This window comes from Lampetra planeri, chromosome 37 (genome assembly GCF_965212315.1).
Source record: "Lampetra planeri chromosome 37, kcLamPlan1.2.h2, whole genome shotgun sequence".
In the NCBI taxonomy this organism is placed as follows: Eukaryota; Metazoa; Chordata; class Hyperoartia; order Petromyzontiformes; family Petromyzontidae; genus Lampetra; species Lampetra planeri.
The window spans coordinates 6302645-6327067 of NC_136143.1; the positions used below are offsets into that span (position 1 = coordinate 6302645).

At 47.6% G+C, this 24423-nt stretch overlaps 1 protein-coding gene across 5 annotated transcripts in view; it reads right to left on the reverse strand.

Annotated features, from left to right (window-relative positions):
* LOC144730980 (AP-1 complex subunit beta-1-like) overlaps positions 1–24423 on the reverse strand; it is a 71120-nt gene that overhangs the window by 41632 nt on the left and 5065 nt on the right. For 4 of the 5 annotated variants that reach the window (XM_078611891.1, XM_078611892.1, XM_078611894.1 and 1 more), the window contains 16 exons: positions 23452–23587; positions 22413–22658; positions 20320–20510; positions 19315–19536; positions 17803–17923; positions 17029–17124; positions 16250–16365; positions 14413–14578; positions 13352–13450; positions 12959–13221; positions 12056–12275; positions 8208–8237; positions 5669–5803; positions 4247–4282; positions 3300–3445; positions 2388–2517 (listed from right to left, as the gene is read on the reverse strand). In XM_078611891.1, the coding sequence (XP_078468017.1) occupies positions 2388–2517; positions 3300–3445; positions 4247–4282; positions 5669–5803; positions 8208–8237; positions 12056–12275; positions 12959–13221; positions 13352–13450; positions 14413–14578; positions 16250–16365; positions 17029–17124; positions 17803–17923; positions 19315–19536; positions 20320–20510; positions 22413–22658; positions 23452–23587 (2353 nt within the window). The remainder of the gene's footprint in view (positions 1–2387; positions 2518–3299; positions 3446–4246; positions 4283–5668; positions 5804–8207; positions 8238–12055; positions 12276–12958; positions 13222–13351; positions 13451–14412; positions 14579–16249; positions 16366–17028; positions 17125–17802; positions 17924–19314; positions 19537–20319; positions 20511–22412; positions 22659–23451; positions 23588–24423) is intronic. The other variant, XM_078611896.1, reaches the window with a different exon arrangement.

Sequence of the window (24423 nt, forward strand, 5' to 3'; positions counted from 1 at the left end):
CATCCGTCAAAAGCAGCGGGAGCCCCGTGCCCTGCTGCTTGCCGCACGACCGTGCAGCAAGTAGGATGCGAAACCTAGCTACTGCAGATTTTGGAGTGTTATTCTCTGCTCCGAGTTAATTTTTTTCTCTGGCATATTCCAGTTACCTCCCCAGGATGAAAGATTTAAAACCACTCCCTCCCCCCCCTCGACCCCAATGCAAGACCCTAATTACAAAAGGTGTATTGGGACGCGGTGAGATGACCCTCTGCTAACATCTCGGTAGCAAGATGTTAACTACTTCTCCTGGTATGCAGGTCGTGGGTGAGATGCCGACCCTGACGCCTATATATTTGGAGCTTGCATGTTCCCCCCGTGGTCACGTAGATTTTTCGCCAGGTCCTCCGGTTTTTCCCTTTATATCAGATTCGTGTTGAATGTAATTAATAAACATCACCTCCAGAAGCCACTGCAGGTGCTACAAGAGCACTACAAATGGAATGGTAAAAATAAAATAGAACACACTCGCAAACAAAATCGCAACCACCCCCCCCACCCCCTAATCACTACAGGTGGCGATTTATCCCTAGACTAGTATTCATGCATCGCCCTGCCTTTACGCATGCGCGAACAGACAGAAATAAAGCGCTCTATTGGGAATGATTCCTTGAAGAAGCACGAAGCAGCGATGAGGTCGTGACACCTGTCTCTCCCTCCTCCCTCCGCTCGGGTCTACAGACACCCTAATAATGCAGCTGCAAACGTCCGTCCGATTTAGAGACACCGCTCAGGATTTGCGACCGCGTGCCGCATTAGGCTTGCGGCGGCACGGCGGCCACAGATGGCAACCGCGCGCTCACACATGCTCGCATACAGCGGGTGCTAGGGAACAGGCAAACAAGGCCACTGGCACGAGACAGAAAAAGTGAGTCTGCAACAGGGCGAGAGGGCGAGGCCACTTGGAAGGAATCTCAGGAGCACTTCCGTGCTCCATTCTCTAACGTGGCGGCGGGTCACGCCAATTTCTCAACGGATTCTTCATCTCAAGACATGATGCCCAGAGCACGTCGGAATACATTTAGTGAGCAAATAGGCTACGAAAGGCTGAATGCACCGGTGATGAAACAGCAGCACATAAATGTATTTACTCCTTTGATACAGCGAATAATGTTTTTTTTTTTGCCCGTATATCCAACGAGTACGCGCTCAGCAGTGCCGTGCCCCTGAGCGAGCGCATCGTGTCCCTTCCCGTACCGATTCGCAACGTTATCGTCAGGAGCAGAAGACGGGGGTTCACGTGCCGGGGTCACCAAGGTCAACGTTTGTCGGCGGCGATGACATTTAAATCTCTAATTAAACGGATGAGCTGCCACCGTACCGCAATTAACCGTTCCCCAGTGGCACACACACACACACACATATATATAACAGGACGCTTAAAAATAATGAAGGAAGATGTTGTGCCGGTCTGTCGAGCTCACTTTTCTGTCATTACTCTGTCCGTCAACGGAACAGTCACAAGAGGAAAGCAAAGAAATAAACGTGACAGGAAGACAATTATGCAATTTTATCCAATGGAACACAGCCTGCTTGCTTCTCGATGCCCTTCAAGCTGAGATGCATGACAGGCTGTCGAGAAACAAACCGATGTAAATCACTGTACGCTAATTTTCCTGACTAAGCATTGCTCCCTTCCTCCCACGATGCGGTGTCCGCCATCGCAAATGAGGACACACATGGCGATGGCATGATCTGGATTTTTTTGTTTAGGCGCCTCCCGATTCAATTGAATAATCGAACTTTCTTTTATGCATATTTTTTACTGTCTTGTGATTTTGTTGTATTTATTTTTTGTTCTATGTCGTTCGAACAGTTTTGAACACTCCCATCAGCCGATATGAAACATTGCCATACAATTTGCATATCATTTGCATTCATCGCAAATACTCGATTCTTAAGCAATTCAGGAAATACCATGGCAATATTTTATCGGAGTTGACAAAATTGGCGTAACGCGCACACCTAATTAATTATTACACGTTCGATTGAGAAATTATATACCTGACCGTTATAAGTTCAATTGAGACATGACATGCCCAGTTTTGAGAGATTAAATTTCTCATCATTACATACCTCGTGTTGGAACATTAAATTCCTAATCGCTCCAAAGATATTATTGAGACGTGACATTCTTAATCATTATAGGCCTAGTTTTGATTCACCAAGCGTCCAATCTTTTCATGCCAAGTTGTGAGACGTTAATATCCCAATCGTTAAACGGCAAGTCGACACATCAGCCACCTAATCGTTCCGCGTCTAGTTTTGGAACACGTCCACACAGGTGGGCGGCGGCAGATGGCGGGGCAGCAGACCCCCTTGACAGAGCACCCGCTCCAGCACGGCGTTACCTGCAGGTTGTTCAGGGGATCCATCTTCATGACGGGGCCCAGCGTGTTGAGGGGGAGCGACACGTCGATGGATTGGTTGGGCATGAGGGGCGCGTGGACCTGCAGGGGAGAGGCTGGCACCACGCCAAAGCTGGGCACAGCGCAGGAGGGGTGGAGCGGCGGGGAGGTCGGTCGGGGAGAAACGGTTGCGAGCAGGCGTGGCGAAGACGAGCGATGGTGTGGCGGGCGAGGGTGAGAAGTGGACCAGAGGGGACGGAGCGGGAGTTGATGCAGGGAAAGGGGGTGGAGAACAAGCACCGTCAGAAAAATCACTGCGAGATACACGCAGGGCTAACAAGTTGTGACATTAAAGCGCATGTTTGTGATCAACGCTTGTCCCTTCAGATAGCTTCTTAGAGGTAGCGTTATTATATCACGTCTACTTTGAATAGAGCTCATTGGAACTTGCTTCATCATTAGGGATAGCCCTGAATAAGACATACGCATCTCAAGAAACTGACGGTTACATTCTTAACGCTTTCCAACTCAGATTGAAAGCATAAATGTGCTCGCTAAAATCAAAACGTTCGGCAATAAAAACACCGCGTGCGCCGGCACCTAGCCCAGTCCACACGTAACACACCACACGACAGTTATCGCTCGTTCATGGGACACTTTTTGCCAGTATCAAGATGATAAAAAAGGCTTTCACCCTTTCTGGCAATAAATCCAAGTGTTAAGATGTTAAAACACCAAATACACCTATAACAAGGCATTAAGCCTGCATGAACCAAACATACTATCAACCACATGCGCACACATCTCATTTTTAACCAAACACTTCCGAGGGCCGTCGCACGCGAGGAAAGCGTCAAGCTTGCGCGCAATTTTCCTTCCGTGTTCAGCAAGTGCCGACGCCGCAGTGCCACGCACCTGTTCTTGTTGAGCTGGATGGCAAAGTCGGTCATGGCCTGCAGGGCCTTGTTGGTGAAGGACAGCTCCATGTAGATCTGGCTCTGGCGGCGTGAGAAGGTGCCCTGGATCTCCAGGCCCTTGGCCTTCACGGCTGGCAGCCACATCTGCAAAGGTCCGACGACGGGAACAAGAAAACCAACCACGCCAAAAACAAAACAAACGCGCGCGCGCACACACGCAGAAAAATATGAGTCACCACAAATGTAATATCGTGTTTCCTTACACGTGATGTCAAGGCCAGTAGTGACAACAGCGATGAACAAAAGGATTACTTTTTAAAAATCTAGCACACAACATAAACGTATTTGAGTATCAATTTATACTACTTTATCAACAGCGTAAAACTTCGACCATGAACAGTGAGAGTGGGAGCAGCGAGATAAGCCAGCCCTGTCTTTCCCAAAAGTTCCACATCCTACCACCAATGCTACACAGTGGTTGGGCACGTTTTAATGTAAATATAATCAATTAACTATCGTTTATATATTGCAGGACAAACTGTCAAATGGGGGACAGAGGCCCCTTCACTTAAAAAGACTGGAAAAAGCAGGGCCGGCTTGTTTTTGCTATTAGTAGCGTTGCAAAAAAATTAATCGCGGTAGTGTTGGATTCGCTTAAAAATAACAACAACCCCCGGAATAAAGTAGAACCCGCAAAAGGAAATGAGCGCTGTCCCCAATGCTCGTTTGAACAGGAAGACACTTTGAATCGCACTTCACCTTTTATGTCAAAAGCTCACCTTGTCTCTTAACTTTTGCACTTGCTTTACATTTACATAATCAAGAGGGTGTGGACACCCCCCAAACAACAGTTTATCCGCCCCCAAAATATATGATGAAGAATCATTTTTTCCAAGCCGAGAACCATGTGCCAAAAATCGCAGCGCCGTTTTCCCATGGTCTTACATTCACGAGACTTTTCTCGAAGGATCCATAACGGTCCTGCAGAAATGCAGTGTAAAAATACACCAAGGAGTCAAGAAGTAGTGGTAATAATAACATGAAATAGTTAACTCTCGATTATCCATGTCGTGGTTTATCCGGATTGCGTATTGACAGTGCGTGCTAGTTTAATTATTAGCAGCTCCTAACTTAACGACAATGCAAATACTGATACTTTTTAAGATAATAGTGATGGTAATGACGAGCGCCAGTGGACTCAAAAGTCCAAGTAACCGCAAGACGCAATACACATTCTACATGGTCACTCCCATTTAACGCGAGTGAACACAACTGTGTTTATTTTTTAAATAGCCTAATTTACATGCATTTTGCACAATCCGTGTTTGGCACATACAGGCCATCCTTCACTCCAATTTCTCTGGATAATCGAGAGTTGACTGTATTGCCTAAAAACCCTGCGCGCAGCTGTGGTTCCGCGGCGACATCAGCCAACTTGTCTTTCAAAGTAAAGGAGGGGTCACATGTGTACGAATCAAAACTTTGGTCCTGTTAAAATACGCTTTGTAACGGTTGGCTTTAATGAACCTCATGGGCGAGATAGAGATCTGCAGGGATTTGTTTTTGTTTAGCCTGTAACTCCATCCGCAGCGGCGTCTCGACCCAAATCGAAGCAGTCTCTTGCACTGGCTAAATTACTACACAGGTCCGGTTCCTGTACATCAATGCACAGGTATACAAAGCCTCCGAGAGTGACCTAGCAAAATATATTACAGACAGCAAAATTCCAGTGGTACTTAACTTGTTTCACAGCTGATAGTATCGATGAAGATCGCGACACTGATTTATAAAGTTTAGGATAATACCGATAGAAAATTTTATATTGAAGGTTACAATGATGGTAATTTACGTTATATACTGAGGATTCATATTTATGATGAAAATCATAAGAGACAAAACAATGATGATATTTGACATTAATTATAATAATAAACATTGATACTTTATAGAGATGGTAACACTTATTATAACGTTTAAATTTAAGATGATAGTTACGGGCAATTTATATTTAAGATGGATTTGCATTTATGACCATCATAATGTATGATTACCGTTACATTTTATATTGCTAATGAGTATTAATAATGGTGACCATACGGATGATCCAGTATATTTTGTTGATGATCAGCGGCATAGTTATTGAGTGTACAGGCAGTGTAACTGCACCGAGACCCACAGGCCAGAGCAGCCTATGTGTCAGGCTACAACAAGGGGTGGAAATGGGACAGTTGAGCCCCATCTAAATGAATCGCACGAGGACCCCACAAACCACGCTTCGCCACTGTTGATGATGACGATGATAATGACACCGATTGTATCTCCCCCCACTGATTCAATTTCACTTCCCAACACAACAGAGGAACTCACGGTTTTAGGGGGCACATATGTGCCGGTCGGCATGCCGATTCCGCCCGCGAGATCAAACAGGTCTCCGAGCCCTCCTCCAACCGGGGCGGCCAGAGATGCAGGCATCACAGCAGGACCCCCCATCCCTCCGCTCATCTAAAGCGCACAGATGCACACAAAAGATACAGATCCCACATTCAGCCATACATTCTGCTGGGGCAAGTGCTGTTAGCGAGCAACTACTAACACAATACACGGAGGGGTGTGACCGGCACCACCAACTTCCCCACTCTCCCCTCCCTCCCCATTTCATGCTAATACATATGCACTGCACTTGATACTCAAAGCAGTCGACCTAGGGAGCCCAGGTCAGGTATATTGCTTGCCAGTGATGTGAGCCATGGTCAAAGGTCATGGCATGTAGCACAATGAGTGAATCACAGTATCACTACACATAAGTGCTATTAACGGGCACCTGTAAAGGCCGACACTGCACACGGGGGTGTGGGTGGCCAGCACCATTCCCGGCTGCCTTTGTCTCCCTAGTGGCAAGTTTATATACACTCCACCAGGTACTCATTTGAGGTCGAGTCCGCCAAGGGGAGGGCCAGGACGAGTTCAGATAATAGTCACTGGTGTTGGTAGCCGTGAGCGGGAATTCATAGCGCAGCCCACCAATCGCTGCGCCACCGCTCCCCACACACGCACACAAAGATCCCCCGTATAGCCTTAACAGACTGTAGGGGCAAGTGCTGTTAGCGAGCACCTCTGAAGGCCGGAACGGTACACGAGGGGGTGGGTGGCCAGCACCACGCCCGACCGCCTTTGTCTCCCCAGTGACGATGTTTACACACTGCACCAGGTACTCATTTCAGGCTGAGTCGACCTAGGGGAGGCCCAGGACCGGTTCAGATAATCATGACCGGTGTTGGCCATGAGCGGGAATCGAACCCGGGTCGCCAGGTTCATAGCGCAGCGCGCTAACCGCTACACTGCCACTCCCCACCACACACACACGCACAGACACACACATACGCATACACATGCATACACACAAACAATATACACTGAAGCATAACAAAACCCGCTCATAACTCATGAGCAAGCCGGGACTGGAAACGTGTACTCCGTGTTGATGCCGCATTACTCAAACGCCACGACAGATTAATGTTCCGTTAGAGGCTTTAAAAGCCGTCAATCACACACCAACCCTTCCCGCAGTTCGTGGCCGCGAATGCTGAAGGCGCAGCTGTCTGGATTGGTGGGGGCTCGAAAATGTAATTAGGCGCGAAGGCGAGGGTACAAAAGCAAATGAACGGTGGGAAATAAGAGCCTCAAAGTTGGCCCGAAGGCAAAGCCTCCTGGCTATTCCACACTCACTCGGCGACAGAGGATTACAGTCATGAACCGCATCGGCGCCCCACAAGGAAGCTGTGGATAGCCTCTGCACCAACAGAGACGAGGGCACGCCGCAGTGCGATGGTGGTTAAACAGCTTGACGCAATGGGGCGCCATGGCGGCGAGATGTTTCAACTGCCTCGCCTGGTATACAAGAGGTCGTAGGTTCGATCCCGACACCGACGCCTGTATATTTGGAGTTTGCATATCTCTCTCACTGTGATCTCGTAGATTTTTCTTCAGGTCCCCCGGTTTTTCCCTTCACATTTAGAATAAATCTGCGTTCAGAGTATTTGGCTGCTATAAATTTCTACTTGATAAACCACTTCATCGAACTATTATTTGTGGCCAGGTCGTTTCTGATAAAGAGTTAATATAGCTCCGTGAGCTTTACCTGGTAAATGATATTTTTTTGGTTTCAAAAGGAACTTCTAGAGATGAGCACAACTGTTCACTGTTGCTCATTCCTCCATGGGACATCTATGAAATTCACCCATGGATCACTGTTGTTTTTATCGTGCTTGTTTAGCCAAGAAAGCCTCTCAAGGTTCCAAAGCTTTTGCTCTAAGGGACAATGCTGCTCTACATAATCCCAATTGAGTAATCTGCAGGTGATTCATTAGCAATGGGATGCTGCAGATATCTTTTTTTTTTTTAAACACTTACTGAACACAATACCAAACCTCCAAAACATAGAGGGTAGAAACAAATGGCACTATAGAACTGCGAAAGGTTATAATAACTTAGAATAGAAAACGTGCGGGAATTGAGAGGACACTCTACTGTGCGACTGTGGTGATCCCCTTCAAGCAATGAAACATCTCATGGCGAGCACCTATCCCACCATTTCTCATTCTCCGCAAACATCTCTTCCTTCCGGTATTAGGAAGCCACTGGAGCTATGCACTTTTAAATCCAGATAAAAAACTCATTTCTTTTCAATTGCTTTTAGTGGTTTGTTGTCCTTCCCCCCCCCCCCACCTCCGATTAGCACGGTTTACTACGCACTGTGCAAAAGAAGTTTGATGTATATACATCTCCGAAAATCGCTCCTGCATCCTCCTGAAACTGGCCGACTGGATATCAAATTGTTAATGCCATCCCTGTAAATTGTTGCAATCCCTCAATGCGACATCCGTCACGCACAGGAAGCAATACTTACGGCAGGAGTGCCTCCCATGTCCCCGCCAAGCTGCAACAGCAAGAAACAGAGACAAGAGGTCACTGAAACGTCCAAACCATCGGGTCACGATCGGCAGGTGCGGCCACGCGTGGGACGACGCAGGAGATGGCGAGGCACGAGGCGGGCAACGGTTTCGGCTGCGTCGCCACGAAAGAGCCGCAGGCGTGCCAGCCGACACCGCTGCCCGGCCCATTCATTTTTGCCATCTCTTGGCATCGACAGCAAAACAAATCGGCGCGGCAGCGATGAATAATGGAGCAGGTTTGGCACAGTTCCGCGCACGCGTTTCGAAGGATCTTGGCAAGCGCTTGCGGTGATGGTTAGGAGCGATGATGCGTTAGGGGGTGAGAATTAGGGCTACAAGCAGGATTAAAAGTACAATATTGGAATGACGACATCCGCCTTGCATCTTCACCTTTGTCATCTGCTGTTTATGCGCTCCAGGTGTCTCTAGTAATTGGGACGCTTCACTTAATGAGAATTCACCAATTTTCGTTTACACAACTAGATCATTAAAGACCATGTAATGTTTTGTAAATCTTATATTTCCCGCTTATTAATGGTTATGCAGAACTACATCGTGGGTAGCAGAGGGTAATGCAGCAAAATCCGTTATTGTACTGTACTTTGTATGCTCCCACTTCTAAGGTCTCAGCCCTTCACCAACCGACAATGACCAAGGTGACGATGTATGGTCAAATAACCCACATGCACAACAGTGTGGGGAGGCCCTGATCCAGCAGTGGATTACAAAACAGGCTCTCTATGCAAATGTACACCGGTTCAAAACACATAGGCACACGCCAACGTCTTGAGACAAGGCATGTTGAGGTTCGCGCATTAACACCCGCATTGTTTACGTAGCCTCATGATGATAACCATAACGATGGTAACGACAGCAGGTATTTGATGCAGAGCAATGGACAACGGTCATGCCAAGTCAGACGTCTTGGCACGCCGTTTCATTGCGATGCGGCAACAACTCTTATCTCACAGTTCCTAGCACGGGCACGCCATGTGTTTTTTGTCATTTGCCGTGAATGAGGACGGGTCCCTTGTGACCTGCTGTGGCGGCGAGTGGAACTCAAGCAGGCCGGATGGGAACACACGGAGCCAACCAGAGCCAGCCATATCAAACGCGGCAATGGTGAAGGGCAGTGTGGGGTGGAAGCGCAAGGACAGAGATAGCCTACCCCTTCGCTCTCCTCGCCCATCTCCAGAGCAGGAAGGCGCAAATGCGCACGCACATGAACACACGCGCATGGACGTACACGGAGCCATATGTACACGTCACGCAGGCGCACACACACGCAAGCAGGCACGTGCGCACACACGCACGCGCACACACGCACGCACAATCACACACACGAAAGTACGCAACAGACAAATACACGCGCACACACACGCACACAAGTTTCCGTACACACACGTATGCAAACACACGAATGAACACACGTGCATTTACGTAGACAAACACACGCACGTGAACACACGCATATGTACGCTCGCACGCAGGCACAGGCGTGCACACACAGAGAGGGCAGCCACGCACGCACCAGAGGGAGAGAGCAAAGATCACACAGAGAAAAAGGGGAGAAAGACAGAGTCCAGAATTCAAAGAAATAATGCTTTCAAACAGACAAGAACAAAAAACAAAGTAAAGGCAAACGTAGTCAAGCTCGACTACAAACGACAGGCCGAGCTGCTTTTCATGTCCTTCAAAATAATTCATGCCTCCACCTTTTTCTGCGTCTTTCCCAGAATAATGCGACCTTTCATGTGGATTTTATTTCTTTCATGAATAAAAGTGAGATTCTCAAAGGCATGGCACCCGACTTCTGCACTGTTTGACACAAAAATCGACCGCCAGGACTATACGCTCACCCCAACATAGACACATGCGCTCGCTCGCGCCGCGGAAAATTGTCATTGATTAAGTTAAACTCTCGACAACGAATACAAAAATAAATACAAAAATAAACCTGCAACACATTGCAAAAAATGCTACAGATTTTATCTCGGTCTTCATCAGCAAGATGGGCCTGGGTTCGATTCCTGACTCGGGCCCATTTTTTGTATGGAGTTTGTATGTTTTCCCCCTGTTCTGCATGGGTTTCCTCCTGGTTTTCACGTTTCCTCCAATAGCTAAAAACATAAACAAAATGTAACTGGTGTTAGCCAAACATGCGCGCATGCTTGCCCAGGTTGCTTGAGGAGTCGGCGTTAAATTGCAACGACGTCATCACATCATCCTTCAACCCGATAGGGTCACCGAGTCAAGCCATAGCCGAGGGTGAAGGGACGATGACATCGTAGGTAATAGGGGATGAGTCAAGCAATGGCCCTTCTTCATAACACGTAAATGAATGGGCATTTTAAATGCCATGAATTAGGGTCATTACCCAAAACATAGCCGATTATATCCGTTTCATCCGAATACAGTATTAGTGACCACATGTCACAAAGGATTGAGTACACCACGCACTTTGCATCACCTCCCTTCCCACTTTCCCCATTCAATACCAGACTCCCTTTTGTACTCTCAATGAGCTTGCAAATTATCTTTTCCAAGAGTTCTTGAAGCTTCATTAAAACGCATAGATTTTTTTTTGTTCTAATAGTTTATTTCATCGCGCCGACTTCTTATCGGCAACTTGTTCTTTACAGAAATTCACGTTGGCGTGAAAGCAAGTTTCTGTCAATAACTGGCAGGGAAAAGCACAAAAACCGCTACTGCATTTAACGTCGTCGGCCGTTCATCTAATGAAATAAAAATCCAATGGAAACTGCCTTCTCACTAACACTGCTCCATATATTTGATGCTGAACTGTCTTTTCTTTATAACTTCACTTGCGATTGCATGTAACATCCTTGCCCGTTTATATTTTAGTCCAATCGTCACCATACATCTGTTAAATATTACTTTAACCTAATTTGTAATTAAACTATGATATGGTATAAAAACATTGTTGCTCGAGCAAACTCAAGCGACAGGGAATTTATCACTCAAAATCAATTTATGTTTGCTCAATATTTTCGATTTCTGATGGGAATGTTGTTTTTGATCTTATTTCTAGTTGGGCCATTTCTGTAATTAATTTTGCTTGTTAGCATTTGTTAATTTGGTGATCCAGGTCAAATGAGACTCATCCTGGTCCCTTGCATTCTCACTTTGTTAAATAACATTTTTTTTTTAAACTTGACGCATCACCATGCGAAAAAAAAGACATTGCAAGGTCGGGACAACTAGACACTCAATTGTATTAGTAGTCCTTAAATTCAGCCAGGAAAGCCTCATGGAGTCTTAGGTCTGTTTTGCAGGAGGGTCTTGCTACAGAGAGATGTTTGTCGCATTCCATTCAAGTGTGTCTGGCATGTGGGAAGAAAGTGAAGCATCTGGAGAATATGAAGGGATAACGCAAAACTGCGCAATATTTTCAATAATTCATTATTCTATTGCCCTCTCCCGGTCACCTTGCAAAACAAAGCTATAACGCATGGTATTTTCAGGCTTTCCAACTAAGGGTGAACATGGTGTTGCTATTAAGCAATTTTCCTCTTGAAAAGCCGGTTAAATCGATCAGAGGGCTTCCCAAAACTTGCAGAAAACAAACCAGAGCTAAAAGGACTATTTACAAATATGAAAAGTATTTTACCCTGACAGATCCTCCATTGGCTCAAGAACTGCAAGTTAAATACTTCCGAGGACACCGCACTGTTGGAATGCATTACATAATCCACTCATATGCACGAGTTTTAATAACTCGTTAAGTTACTGCTACTATCTTGTTGTTCTACAGCAGTCGCCCCTGGCCACCCTTCCTCACCAGGCTGTCGAGCCCTCCCCCGAGCAGGTCGTAGGCGCCCATCTGCATGGCAGGCGGGCCGGACGGCACGGTGACCGGAGGGCCCAGGTCGAGGTTGAGGAGGTCGCCCAGGAGGTCGCTCTGGGACGGGATCACCTGCTGCTGCTGGGGCTGCTGCGACGACTGCGCCAGGCCGTGCGCCGCCTGCGCCGACAGCTCGGGGCTCTCCACGCTCTCGCTCCTTCACCACAAAACACAAAGCTTCAAGTAAAAGCTCAGACTTTTTGGGCGAGTGTTATTAGCGAGTAGCACCCGTGAGGGCGTGTACGGCACACGACGGGGTCAGTGGCAAGCACCACGCCCGGCCGCCTTTGTCTCCCTTGTGGCGATGTTTACACACCGTACCAGGTACTCATTTTGAGGTTGAGTAAACCTAGGGGAGGCCATGGCCAGTTCAGATAATCTTCACTTGTGTTGGCTGTGAGCGGAAATCAAACTCGGCTCGCTGGGTCCGTAGTGCAGCCCGCTAATCACTGCACTTCGGCCCCTTCGCCACCACCACAAAGACATACGCGTGCACATAATGGCGGTGCATATACTGGCAGTGCCTATACTGGTGGTGCCTATACTGATGGTGCACATACGTACACTGCCAAAAATACGCACGCACACACACATGCAACAATGGCAACAACAAAAGACATAATTCGCTAATAAGTCGTGGTGACGTCCCCACAGTACTTGTTATGCCAGGCGAGGTGCACTGAGGGCCAAGTAAAGTATCGAAGGCTAGCGGACAGGAAGCTGCGGCCAAATCACTTCAACGGCATCAATGCACCTCTTCATACCGTCGTGCCCGCACATCGGCAACACGATAAAAAAACCTAAGAACCTTTAACGCAACAAGAAACCCCTGGCACTCACGATGCGGAGCGCGCGGGCAGCAGGCGGCGGGCCTGCGTGCCGCGGCTGCCCTCCACGAAGGCGCTGGGCGGCTTGTGGTATACGGAAGCGAGCGACGAGATGTGGCAAATGAGCTCCTCGAGCAGCGTGGGCTCCAGCAGGTCCGTCTCCTCCGAGATGAGCGGCTTCTCCGCCAGCACCACCTCCTTGGCGGCCACGGGATCCGTGGACAGCAGGCGCCAGTAGATGTAGCCTCGGTCGCGCAGGTCTGGGTTGTCCGAGTCCTGGCCGGAGGGTAGCAGGCAGGTTTGGGTTATAGGTTATGGGGGTTCGAGGGGGGTTAGAGGGGGCTTGAGTGGGCTACTGAGCATCACACAACCACCACTGCGTGGCCCAAGCCCCACAGCCACTCACCTGAGTGGCCAGGCTCAGCACCTGCTGCACCAGCTCCTGCGTCTCCGTCGGCTTCTTGAGGAACAGCTTCACAATGGCCGTCAGCAACGACAACTGCACCTGTTGATTTGCACAAAGCAATGGATCAGTCCACCGTTATCTACACTTATCACCATCTTGTACGCGCATTCGCCTACACTTGTTATCAGTGGTGCAGTGTGGATGGCATGGGTCCCAGGTGCCTGGGCCATTCGGGCTGATGGGGCCTGGTGCAGCTGCACCACCTGCTACAATCGATGACGACACCACCGTTTGTACCTTTCTAAATGGAATATTTTTTTTCGCGCAGTTATTGGTGACCAAGGCCGAGACGATCAACTCGCTACACTTCAGAACCTAATTTAATCCCAACTCAATCTACGTAAGTCTATGGCTTTCTGTGAGTCTACATCTATATGCGAGTCTATGGCTCTATTTAAGCCATCGGTCACAATGCAAGGACACTCAAACCTCTCCACTTGAGAAACCAGTTTAATCACAGGCGGCTCAAACCTGTATCCCAACCCAAGCTCTCCGTGGTGGCAGCAAAACCACTCAACTCAGAGCCGTCACTGCCACCTCAATGAGTGGGCTGACGCAAAAATCCAAGAAACAGCACTGCTTAACGCAGTGGCGTCAATTACAATGTAAAAAACTAAAACTAAACTATTTTTATTTTACCAGGTAAGGCCCAGTGAGCTATACAGCTCTTTTTCCGAAACGCTGCGACCACAAATGATAGCTCAACGAAGTGGCTTACCACGTTGAAATTTATAGCAACCAAATACTCTCAATGCATGTCGATTCTAATTGGAGGGAAAAACCGGAGGACCCGGAGAAAATCCACACAACCATGAGAAGAGCAAGACACGCAAACCCCAAATAAACAAACAGGCGTCAGGATCGAGATCGAACCCACAACCTCATGCATACCAGGGCGAGGGAGTTAACATCTTGCCAACCGCGGTGCCGCGTAACCTCAAATCGTAAACATCATTATCGACAATAAAAAAAATCCACGGTGGCGGTGGTGGCGTGCGTGCCTGCGTGCTCTCGTCGTGGAAACCCTCGAGGAAGGACTCCAGGAGCTCGTCGGCGTTGTCGATGCGCTCCGCGTACTCGCCCACGATCCAGATCATGGCGGCGCGCGCCTCCGGCTCATCCAGCGAGTCCAGGTTCTCGCACAGCGTGGCGATGATGCTCTCGTACCTGCGACGGGCGCCCAAGCAGAGTCAGGTCACCAACCGCGGCGTTTACCGTCGGGGTGACGATCGCGACCGCAGGTTTGTTAGACGGTCAAACTTTGGAGTAAGGATTTAAAGCGGCCGTTGGAAAAGTGTAGCCCAACTCCAGGAGTGGTGGAAGTGGGTAGGTGGGGCTGAAAGGGAGGCTTCCCACTGTTGAACGCTCAACCCACCTCCCCCTTCTAAATTGTTACCTTCTAAATTGTTAAGGTCAAGTCGTTGGTTTTTGTGCAAACCTCTAGTTTTGTATGAGCCCCCTCACCCAAACTTTTTACAAGGTCATGCAACAGGGTGGCACAGTCCACGACTTGAATTCATACATGAGGGCTTGTAATTCGAAACAATATTTATCTATCACTGGAAGCACCTTAACCATGCTGATCGGGTACTAGAGAGGAGCATTTTCATAATAGCGACGTATTTCTAATTCCACATTGCTGGAGAAGATGTTGTTTTGAGAGTATAATAAAACAGCATCAAGCTGTTTAGTGGGCTGTGCCTTCCTGAAGGTGTTACGTGTGACAGCAAAGCCTTGGAGATGGTGACACGGTAATTGTCAGGCCGAGGTAGACATGGCACATGATAATGGCTACGACTTAACTGCAGTGAGTTAGAAGCTATAGTACTTTTAAGGTTATCGCAACAATGGCGTAATCACGTCTGCATCTTTAAGAAGTGGCAGACAAGGTCAAGGGCCAGGAGTTATATGACCAAGATAAGGCAAAGGTAAAGAGATAAAATACAAGGCTCTATCCACACAAAGTAATCAAGATAAGTATGCTAGAGTCTGGATTCACAAGTATAGGTTAATGGTTGTGTAAACTGAGCTGTAACAAAACCTCATCTGCACATTCTTTTTTGTTCCGCACAAAGTTTGTTTTCGCATTTGTACTCCAGAAATAAAGAGAACGACTGGAACCGGAGGTGACTCCGAGAGCGAAGATCCGAGAGCGATGACTCCGGTGGTTCGGACGAGTGTCGAGAGTGGATCCGGAAAAAAATACCAACCGTGACGCTTCACGCGCACGGAACGCGAAACAAATGAAGAGCAAGGATGCGCTGGACTGACGGCGGTGAAGTAATGACACTGAACGAAAATGGCGACACAGGTGAAGGAGTGGTGAAGCTGGCGTGAGACAGGGAGGGGGGGTGGAGAGATCTCATTCGGCTCCATCGTCTCTACAAGAAGATGGATGGGAACTAGAGACGAGAAGACCGCACGTGTTATTTGAAAGGGAATTTTGTCTCCATGGGCTCGCGGCTGGCTCTACGAAAAGTTAACTGCTTGAATAATTTTGATTTATACATTGGAATATAAACTGTGGCCAGAGAATTAGATGAATGGCTAAATTAGATTAAAATTGTGCGAGCCTTTTAATGCCTTGGGATGAAGACGTTTCATTGTTTGACTGACCCTACGAATGATGGCACTCAAACATGGAAGGAATTTAATAAAATGCAGCTCGGGTGACTGCTTCGACTTTCACCGAGTAAAATTACATATCACAATTTACAAAGGTTAAGCAAGAAGTTAATTGACTTGAACGTCACACGGCCTTGGGGAAGCCTTCAATCAGCAGTGGATAGAGCTTGGCTAAGGATGACCAATGGGCAAAAGTTGGACGCTCCCACTCACTTATTGGGGTACTTGCGGAAGATGTCCTTGATGACCACCACGGCCTCCTGCACGACGTAGTTGACCTTGGTCTGGATGAGGTCGAGTAACGTGCTCACGCATCGCTCGGCCGACGGCTGCACGATGGCGACGACAACAAACAACATCAAACAGCAACACGCAACATCACCAGGGCTCATCGCCTAGTGGTTAGCAAACAACCAAAACAAAACATTCATCATAATCACCGCTGTCATGGCCTTCACCGTTGTCCACCATCACCACCGCACATTTACCGTCACCATGATCATCACCAACATACCACCACCATTGACTGTTGCTTCGCTACAAAGCGGATGGTCCATTGTGGAAACCATCACCGCAATCAACATCCCCATTAATACAAACACTATTAATCACCACCGAAACTCCCACACAAACAGGCAAACATTACCACCACCATAATGACAAGGCATGTAACGATGCATCTCTCTATCCATCTGTTAAAATGGATATTTAGGGTAGGGATTAATGCATCGATACACGCGCGCATATGTAATTATTTACCATTTATGCAAAACATTATTATAGACAAACGGTAAGGTGTTACATGGAGTCTCACACTGCATAAAACTGACAAAACGACAGTGAACAAATAACTAGAGACCGTACAAATTAGACAAACAGATGAGGAATCCGAATCTAATCGCGACAATGCAACCGTGACGATTCATCGAGTCCATGCAGAGGCTGCGGGGTCCGTTTGATGCCACGGCACCATCGCCAGGTCTGTTTCTCACCTCCACTTTGATGGCGCACCTGCCGATGGCACGCACGGCCTTGCGAACAAAGTCCACGTCCACCTCCGTGGCGTACTCCTTCAGCTCGGCGAGCACCTGCAACACGTCGCAACCGCCGCACGGACGAGCACAGACGGACAGATGGGGTGAACGGACGGACCAACAGATGAACGGTGGGACACAAGACGGGTAAAACTGCTAGGCAATAACCGCAAGCTTTATTACGGCGCTGACTTTAAATGGCAAGTCAATAGGTCACCGTTTGGATCTTGTCAGCGCTATTTAAAATACCGTAGAGAAAAGAGAGTAAGAAACAATGAAATGTAATTTGAAATTCTAAATCAGAAGATGATTGAATTGGCACTCAATTGTGATATGTCAAAGAAGGAGACTCCAAATTTCCATCGCAGGGGCCGATTAACCTATAAAATAACCACGGTTGAATTCCCAGTATAACAATTTTACCAATGTTGGAAGAAATGAGATTTGAACTCACAGCACTAAGATTATACATCAAATATTTTTACCACTGCACCACTCAGCCGACTACAGCAAGAATAGAAAATTATAATCATTTGATAAAAACAACACTTTGAAGAAAATCATCCAAAAAGATGATGAGTCACCACAGTGCTCGTCACAATATATCATCAATAAATAAAACGCTGTTGACAATAATAAAAACACAACTATTGCCGTGAGCCGGGCCTGTGAGAGAGAGGACAGGGCAGGCACTTGGCTGGCACAAGCGGGGCCAGAGGCAGTGCCCATTACCTGCGCGATGTTGGCCTGGGACGCGAGGCGGATCATGATGTCCAACTTCTCCAGCTTCACGTAGATTGGGTCGTTGTACTTTACGAAGAACACCTTGATCTCGTGCTTCAAGATGTCCGGCCTGGAGAGGGATGGTAGTGGTGGTGGTGGTGGTAGGGTGTGGGGGAAGGGTGGCGCATTGGTTAGTAGTACTGTACTGCAAACCCGATAACTGCAGTTCGATTCCCGCTCACTGGCAGCATCAGTGACGAATATCCATACTGGTCGTGGGCCTCCGTTAGGTTGCAGTGTGTAAAACATGAGTATTGGGGAGAAAAAGGTGGCCGGGCGTAACGCTGGTCATGCACCGCCTCGCGTGCTATTTCAGCCTAAATAGGTGCTCGCTAACAGCACTTGCACCAACAGTCTGTTAAAGACTATATGGGGAATGTTATATTGTTAGTGATGGTTGTGGTGGTGAAGGTGGTTTGTGGCAGTTGATAACTGGGTTGCAGAGCTTGAATGCACGTTTAAGCCATGACTGTGCGAATAATTAGATACGGAAGGGTCGGGCTGCAATTATATTCTAATGGTGCTGCAAGCGTTGTGTCGTGAGATTACAACAAGATTCCATTCAGAACGCTAGCAGTGAATGGTCCCAGAAGATGAAATAATTTGAATCTCAAAATGCTGAACAGAAACATGAAAACACGTGACTTTTTTCACACCTCGTTTAGATCCCTGAGAGTATTCATAGAACGCCAACCAAACCTTGTTTTCGTTTTGAAATCTAAAACACACTTAATAAAGTGAATACCTAAATTCAGACAAAAGCTTTGCTTTTTAGAACCAAATGTAAGGATATATATTTGGTTTTTCGGCATCGGGAATCAGGCCGAGACCATCAGCATGCTGCTACACATGGGAACGGTTTAATCACAGGTGGAAAAAAAATCCGGATTTAAACCCATGATTACAGCCATGCGGGCTCAAGCACTCTTGACACCGTATTAACCTCCCTGAGCCCATCCGACCATCGTAGAAAACAGATGTTCTAAACCGGCCGGCACGCAGGTATCTTCATCACCTGTGCGCCACCAATGCCTTTCCCCCTACAAGTGAATGATATGAAATCAATTGGACCTTGTTTCCATAAACAGCCAACACAAGTTGAATTGAATGCATTTCTACTTTACCCGATTTTCCCAAGAACTCCAATAGATATTTATTATTATTTTGCTTCACCACTCTACAAGCCCCCTGCTTTCGTCGAAACATCTTATTTATTGAAATATATTATTATTGGTGTGCCCCTAAGTGCTGCTGCTGCTCCTTACTGCAGAAATCAGAGGTCACGAAAAAGTGAGAATTTCCTTGGCCCGCTCTCTAATGAGCGGATCCACGTGAATTCTTCATCTCAAGACATGCGGCCGATAGCACAATTGTGATAAACTTGGAGAAAGGTAAAAACATTTTTTAAAGAGAAACGTACGATTTAAGATAACCGCCTTCCCTGAGTCAACCGATGCTCACCTCTTCTGGACAATGAGGTTGATGTTGCGCAGCGCCACGTACTGCAACTCGGGCTCAGCCGACAGTAGCGTAACGAGCGGGGGCGCTAGCTTCTTGAGCAGCGTGCTGTGGTACTCCGAGTCCTTGGGCAGCACCTCCATGAACTTCATGAGCACCTTGACGGCCGACAGCACCACTCCCGAGTTGGCGTGCGAGAGGCGAGGAGTCACACGCTCGCACACGCTGGTGGTGGGACGGGGGGGGGGGGACGACCAGACCATGAAACAGGCAAGTCAATAGCTCGAGTTCGTTAGAGTTCGCAGGACACCACCGCTACACGACGACCCTGGCTATGTCCAAGTTCCAGCGGACTCATAGGGAGGGGCAAGGAGTCTGTCAACTTTATTCCAGGAGGCGTTAGGAAATTGGAGACGCTCGGGGCTTGCACGCTTCGGTCAGAAGCACAATGTTATCTTGCCAAGCTTTGAAATGGCCTATTGTATCCGAGTTGTGGGAATGGAGCAAGAAGGACAATATCATCATCAATGATCTATTCATTGCTGGTCTCCCGAAGGTGTCGCAATTTCTCATCGTTATACAATGCAACAATCCATCTCCACGATGGACATTCTCTCAAAGACAATAGAACGAGGATAATACATCACCCACTTTTTGGTCCCAAACAATAGTATTGCCCAGTGGCCGAGCATGGGTGGCATGGGCCCCGATGCAAGGAATTAATAGGGTTCCCACCTGACCAGTGTACCTCCCTCCGTCCCATCTAAATATATCAGCACCCAGGTCCTTCGGACCCACGGGACCCAGTGCAGGTGCACACTCTCGAAAGCTGTACCACTGCGAACCACAGTACAGCATCCCAGCGCTCCAAATCCAAAGGGGCGACCATTCGGCTTCACCACCAACCAACCTGCATTTTGTTGGCTTGGCCAAACCCACGAGTTTGCGTTGGGCCAAACCACAAAGGGAGGGGCGGGAGGGGAGTGGCAACCCTCGTGTCATCATCACCTCTGCGCCTCGCGCTCATCCTTAGGCATGTAGTTGGCGAGCGAGTCAAGGATGAATATCTGTCCCCACTCGGTGCACTCGTTGAGTGCCGTCATCAGCTTGTTGATAGTCTGCGGGTTCAGGTCCAGGAGCTGGCTGTTGGGGTGCGACTCGCTGATCTCCGACAGCGCCGCCACGGCATTCGCGACCACCTAGCCGGGTGGGTGGGAGGTGGATTAGAGAGAGGGAAGGTGGCGGAAGAGGTTGGTGTGAGAATTTTGTTTTTATTTCCAGGCAGGCAAATACCTACAAGCTTAGCTCTCTCATCATGGCAACAGTAACCGTCTTTATATGAGCTCACAAACATCGTTTTTGTACAACCGTTTTTAACAAAATATCTTTATAACAAATAAACTGCTACCATGTTCGAGAGAGCAGCTTATCGACTTCAAATCTGGTTGGGCGGGGGGGGCAGTCGAATCGGACCATCATCCCTCTAGGGTTGATAAGATTGATACTACTTTGTGCAGAAAACAACAGTTGTTATTCTATTCCACATTCCTACAGCACCGTAGCAAAGTGGAATTGTCCACCTAACAGGAGATGAGCACCGCCTTAATGCTCACGTGAACAGAGGAAACACTTTTTTTTTACCCTGTTCTACATGAACACGGGTTAATAAAATAGGTCGTATTGAACCAGCTTAATTTTATTCCACATATTAAGGGCAATTAATCGTGACTGAACTGTTCACTGTAGTGTTGATTTAACGCTTTGTGCAAAACAACAGAATCGGCACTTCAAAAGCCCATGGCCACGTGTGAATGGATGAAAGAAAATGTTTGTTTGAAGCGGAATGAAAACTCAAAAGGGGGCTGTGCTCACGAGGTTCTCGTCTCCCCCCTACTCTCCCCCCCCTTGCTTTCTCTACCTCCATTTCTCTTTTACTGCGCACAATCTCTCCTTTCCCCCACAACATCCTCTTGGCATCGTCATTATCATTTATGTGGATTTTGTAAAGCGCTTTGGAGACACGTTTGCTTTTAAGTGCTAATTCATTAATGCAAATCCTTAATTAAATACATGCAAATCCTTCGCAAAAAAATATATGCAAATCCTCATTGGAATAACATTATTTTTGGCATATTAAGAGAAAAATATCTCGTGCAAAAAAGCTGTGAATATGATAATGACTGCGTTAAACACCTATTCTCAAATTTTCAATATTCTTTTGCATAGTTGCATTAAAAAGGTTCCCCCTGACATTATCTCACAATGCGCTGTGATGACTAATCAAATCAACACAAAGCTTCACTTACCTCCCCAGACGAAACGTGTGGTTCATTGCAATTAATTTGATAGATAATAAAATAACGATTTAGGTACTGTACGCACAAAAACAAATATCGGCCTGGTGGCACAGTAACAGAGTGAGCGGCTCGCAATCCGAAGTTTGCGAGTTCAATTCCAGGATAGGTGGTTGACTCAGCCCATCATCCCTCAGAGGTCGATACAATAGGTACCACTTCATGAGGAAGTCAACAGTGGTTGTCCTATAAATAGACCCTACCCCCACCATACGGAATGAGGAATTTCCACCACTGGCTTGAAGCTGTGAATGGGAGAGATGAGCGAGCTACTGCCTCGATGCTTATTTGAGCAAGAAAATAACTTTTGACTTTTTGACAAAAAAAACAAATATCAATGAAGGCCATAACACTGGGCAAACGGAATTCATATTTTTCAGCACCATTTGTTTAAGCCAAGCGAGCGCTGGCTCCGTTATAACTTCTCTGAATGTCATCGTCAGGGTACTATATTAAAAAGCAACACACACTTACACTGTGACGGCGGGCACAAGCCGGCGTGAGTAGGTTAAACGTTGAGTTTTATAAGGGCACCACGGGGTGACCAGCCCCTCCCCACCCAGCCCCACCCCCCACCCAGCCCCACCCCCCACCAGCCCCACCCTTCCCACCAGGAGGTTCCTACCAGTAAAACCCACAACAACAAAGCAAACGCCAAGACTTCCGATATAGCCTGTTGGGGTAAGTGCTGTTAAGGAGCAAAAAAAAACATGCAACACTTGGGACTTCCCTCCACATTGTCCATACCATGGGGTTGGAGTCGGAGATGAGATCCTTGAGTGTGTCCAGGAAGCCCTGATCCTCCACGAGCTGCGCGTTGATGTCGTGGAGCTTGGCCACGCACACGGCGGCCGTCTTGCGCACGTACGGGTCCTCGTCCTTGAGGCACTTGCGCAGCGGCTCGCACAGGTACTCGGTGATCTTGTCAACGCGGATGCAGCCCATGGTGCGCACGGCCAGCGCGCGGATCAGCGGGTTCGGGTCTTCGCAGTCCTGGACGGCACGAACATGGCAGGAGTAGTGAGCAAGGTCAAAGGTCACCGAAGCGACTTCGGGTTGCACCGCGAGACTTTCGGCAAGTTGGCCAACGCTACTACCGTTCGCGATTCTCGCACGGCTTGTTGCCATAATGTTCATATATATGTATATATTGCACTGTTTGCACAAGCGTGAGAACAATTTTGTTTATGATACTTTTTTTTTTTTAAACAGGTTGTTCTTGAAAAAAATAAATATTTTAAATTTAAACACGTTCTCACCGGTTTTAAATAAATTGATCAATGCACACTGGACACAGCTGTTTCTCATTACATTCCAGGCACGCTCACTACATGCCACATGTTGACCGAAACTGCCGCCTAGGCTCCGTAGGCCACATTTAACAAAGACAAAGATCGGCCGTGCAGCCTACACAGACTGTAAGTGCTGAAAGAGAGCACCTATTAAGGCCGGTAAGACACATAAAGGGATGATGTATTTCAACGCATGATGGGGTTGAGATATGGCCAGCATATTACGCCTGGCCATCTTTGCCGCCCCAGTGATTATGTTTACAGACCACATTAGGTACCGATTTAAGGGCGAGTTGGTTAGTGGAGGCACAGGACCGGTTCAAACAACCATCACTGATGTTGGCCGCGAGCAGGAAACCAACTCGGGTCGCCGGGTTTGTGGTGCAGTGCGCAAACCACTCCGCTACAATTCCCCATGTTTAACACACAAAGACACTCGCATCGAAAGTAACGTTGTTTTTAACACGACCTTCGCTGCTGACAATGGATCTCACCTTGACAAAGGTGTTGACGGCCATAATGGCCATGTCAGGCTGGTTTTTCGCATAGTTCATTAGGTACAGGTAAACAAGTTTCTTCAGCTCCAGGTTATCCGTCTGCATGCAATTCACCACGTCCGGGAACAACGCACTGTATGTACACACAGACACGCACGCACGCACGTGTGAAGTTCTTACAGCTTATGAATATGATTAATGAGTTTGGGGCAACAAAAATCATGCATACGCACGGATGAAGTAATACTTTCCAACATGCGTCAGTCTTCAGAAGTATTTAATGAAGCTGATAGGGAATGTGACGGCAAATTTTTTGGCAAATTACCCTCCTTGTGCTGGTTTGGTGTCTACTGGGTTTTGGACAACGCTTTTATCAATTTGGCCGGTTTCAAATCGGGCAAGTCCCTAATAGTAATGCAACTCTGTGCTAAAATTGCGTATTGTGTTCGTATTGCGATATCTGCATGAGTTAAAGTGCCACCCCCCCACCCCCCTTTGTAGACAGATTAATCGATGGCCGGACAGAGCCAATGCAGAAACTCGATCAAGCTTAGTTGGAAAGCTTTGAAACCGCACGCGTCCAATGTATGTTGGTGGTGCTTTATCACCGAGGAGATGTGGCTGCGCTACAAACAAAACAAGTTCACATAAAAACGTTTGCGCAACATGGACCGTGCGCATGGAAGGTTTTATGAGAAATATGTAAAAACTCAGTCCTGTTGTGTAATCAGCAGGTCCATGTACAAGGCTATTGTCAGTTTACTGCTGGATGAGGGCCTCCATATCATACCATGAGGGTCATGGAGGTTATTTGACCATACTTCACTCCGCTGGCCAGTGTGGGATGGCAAATGCAGGGAGCAAAGATGCACAGTAACAACAATATATTTTTTCTGCATTGTTCCCTGCTACCTAAAATGTATCAGTCCCGTGTCAGCCTATGACAATCTGGCATGCACAGTGGTCACC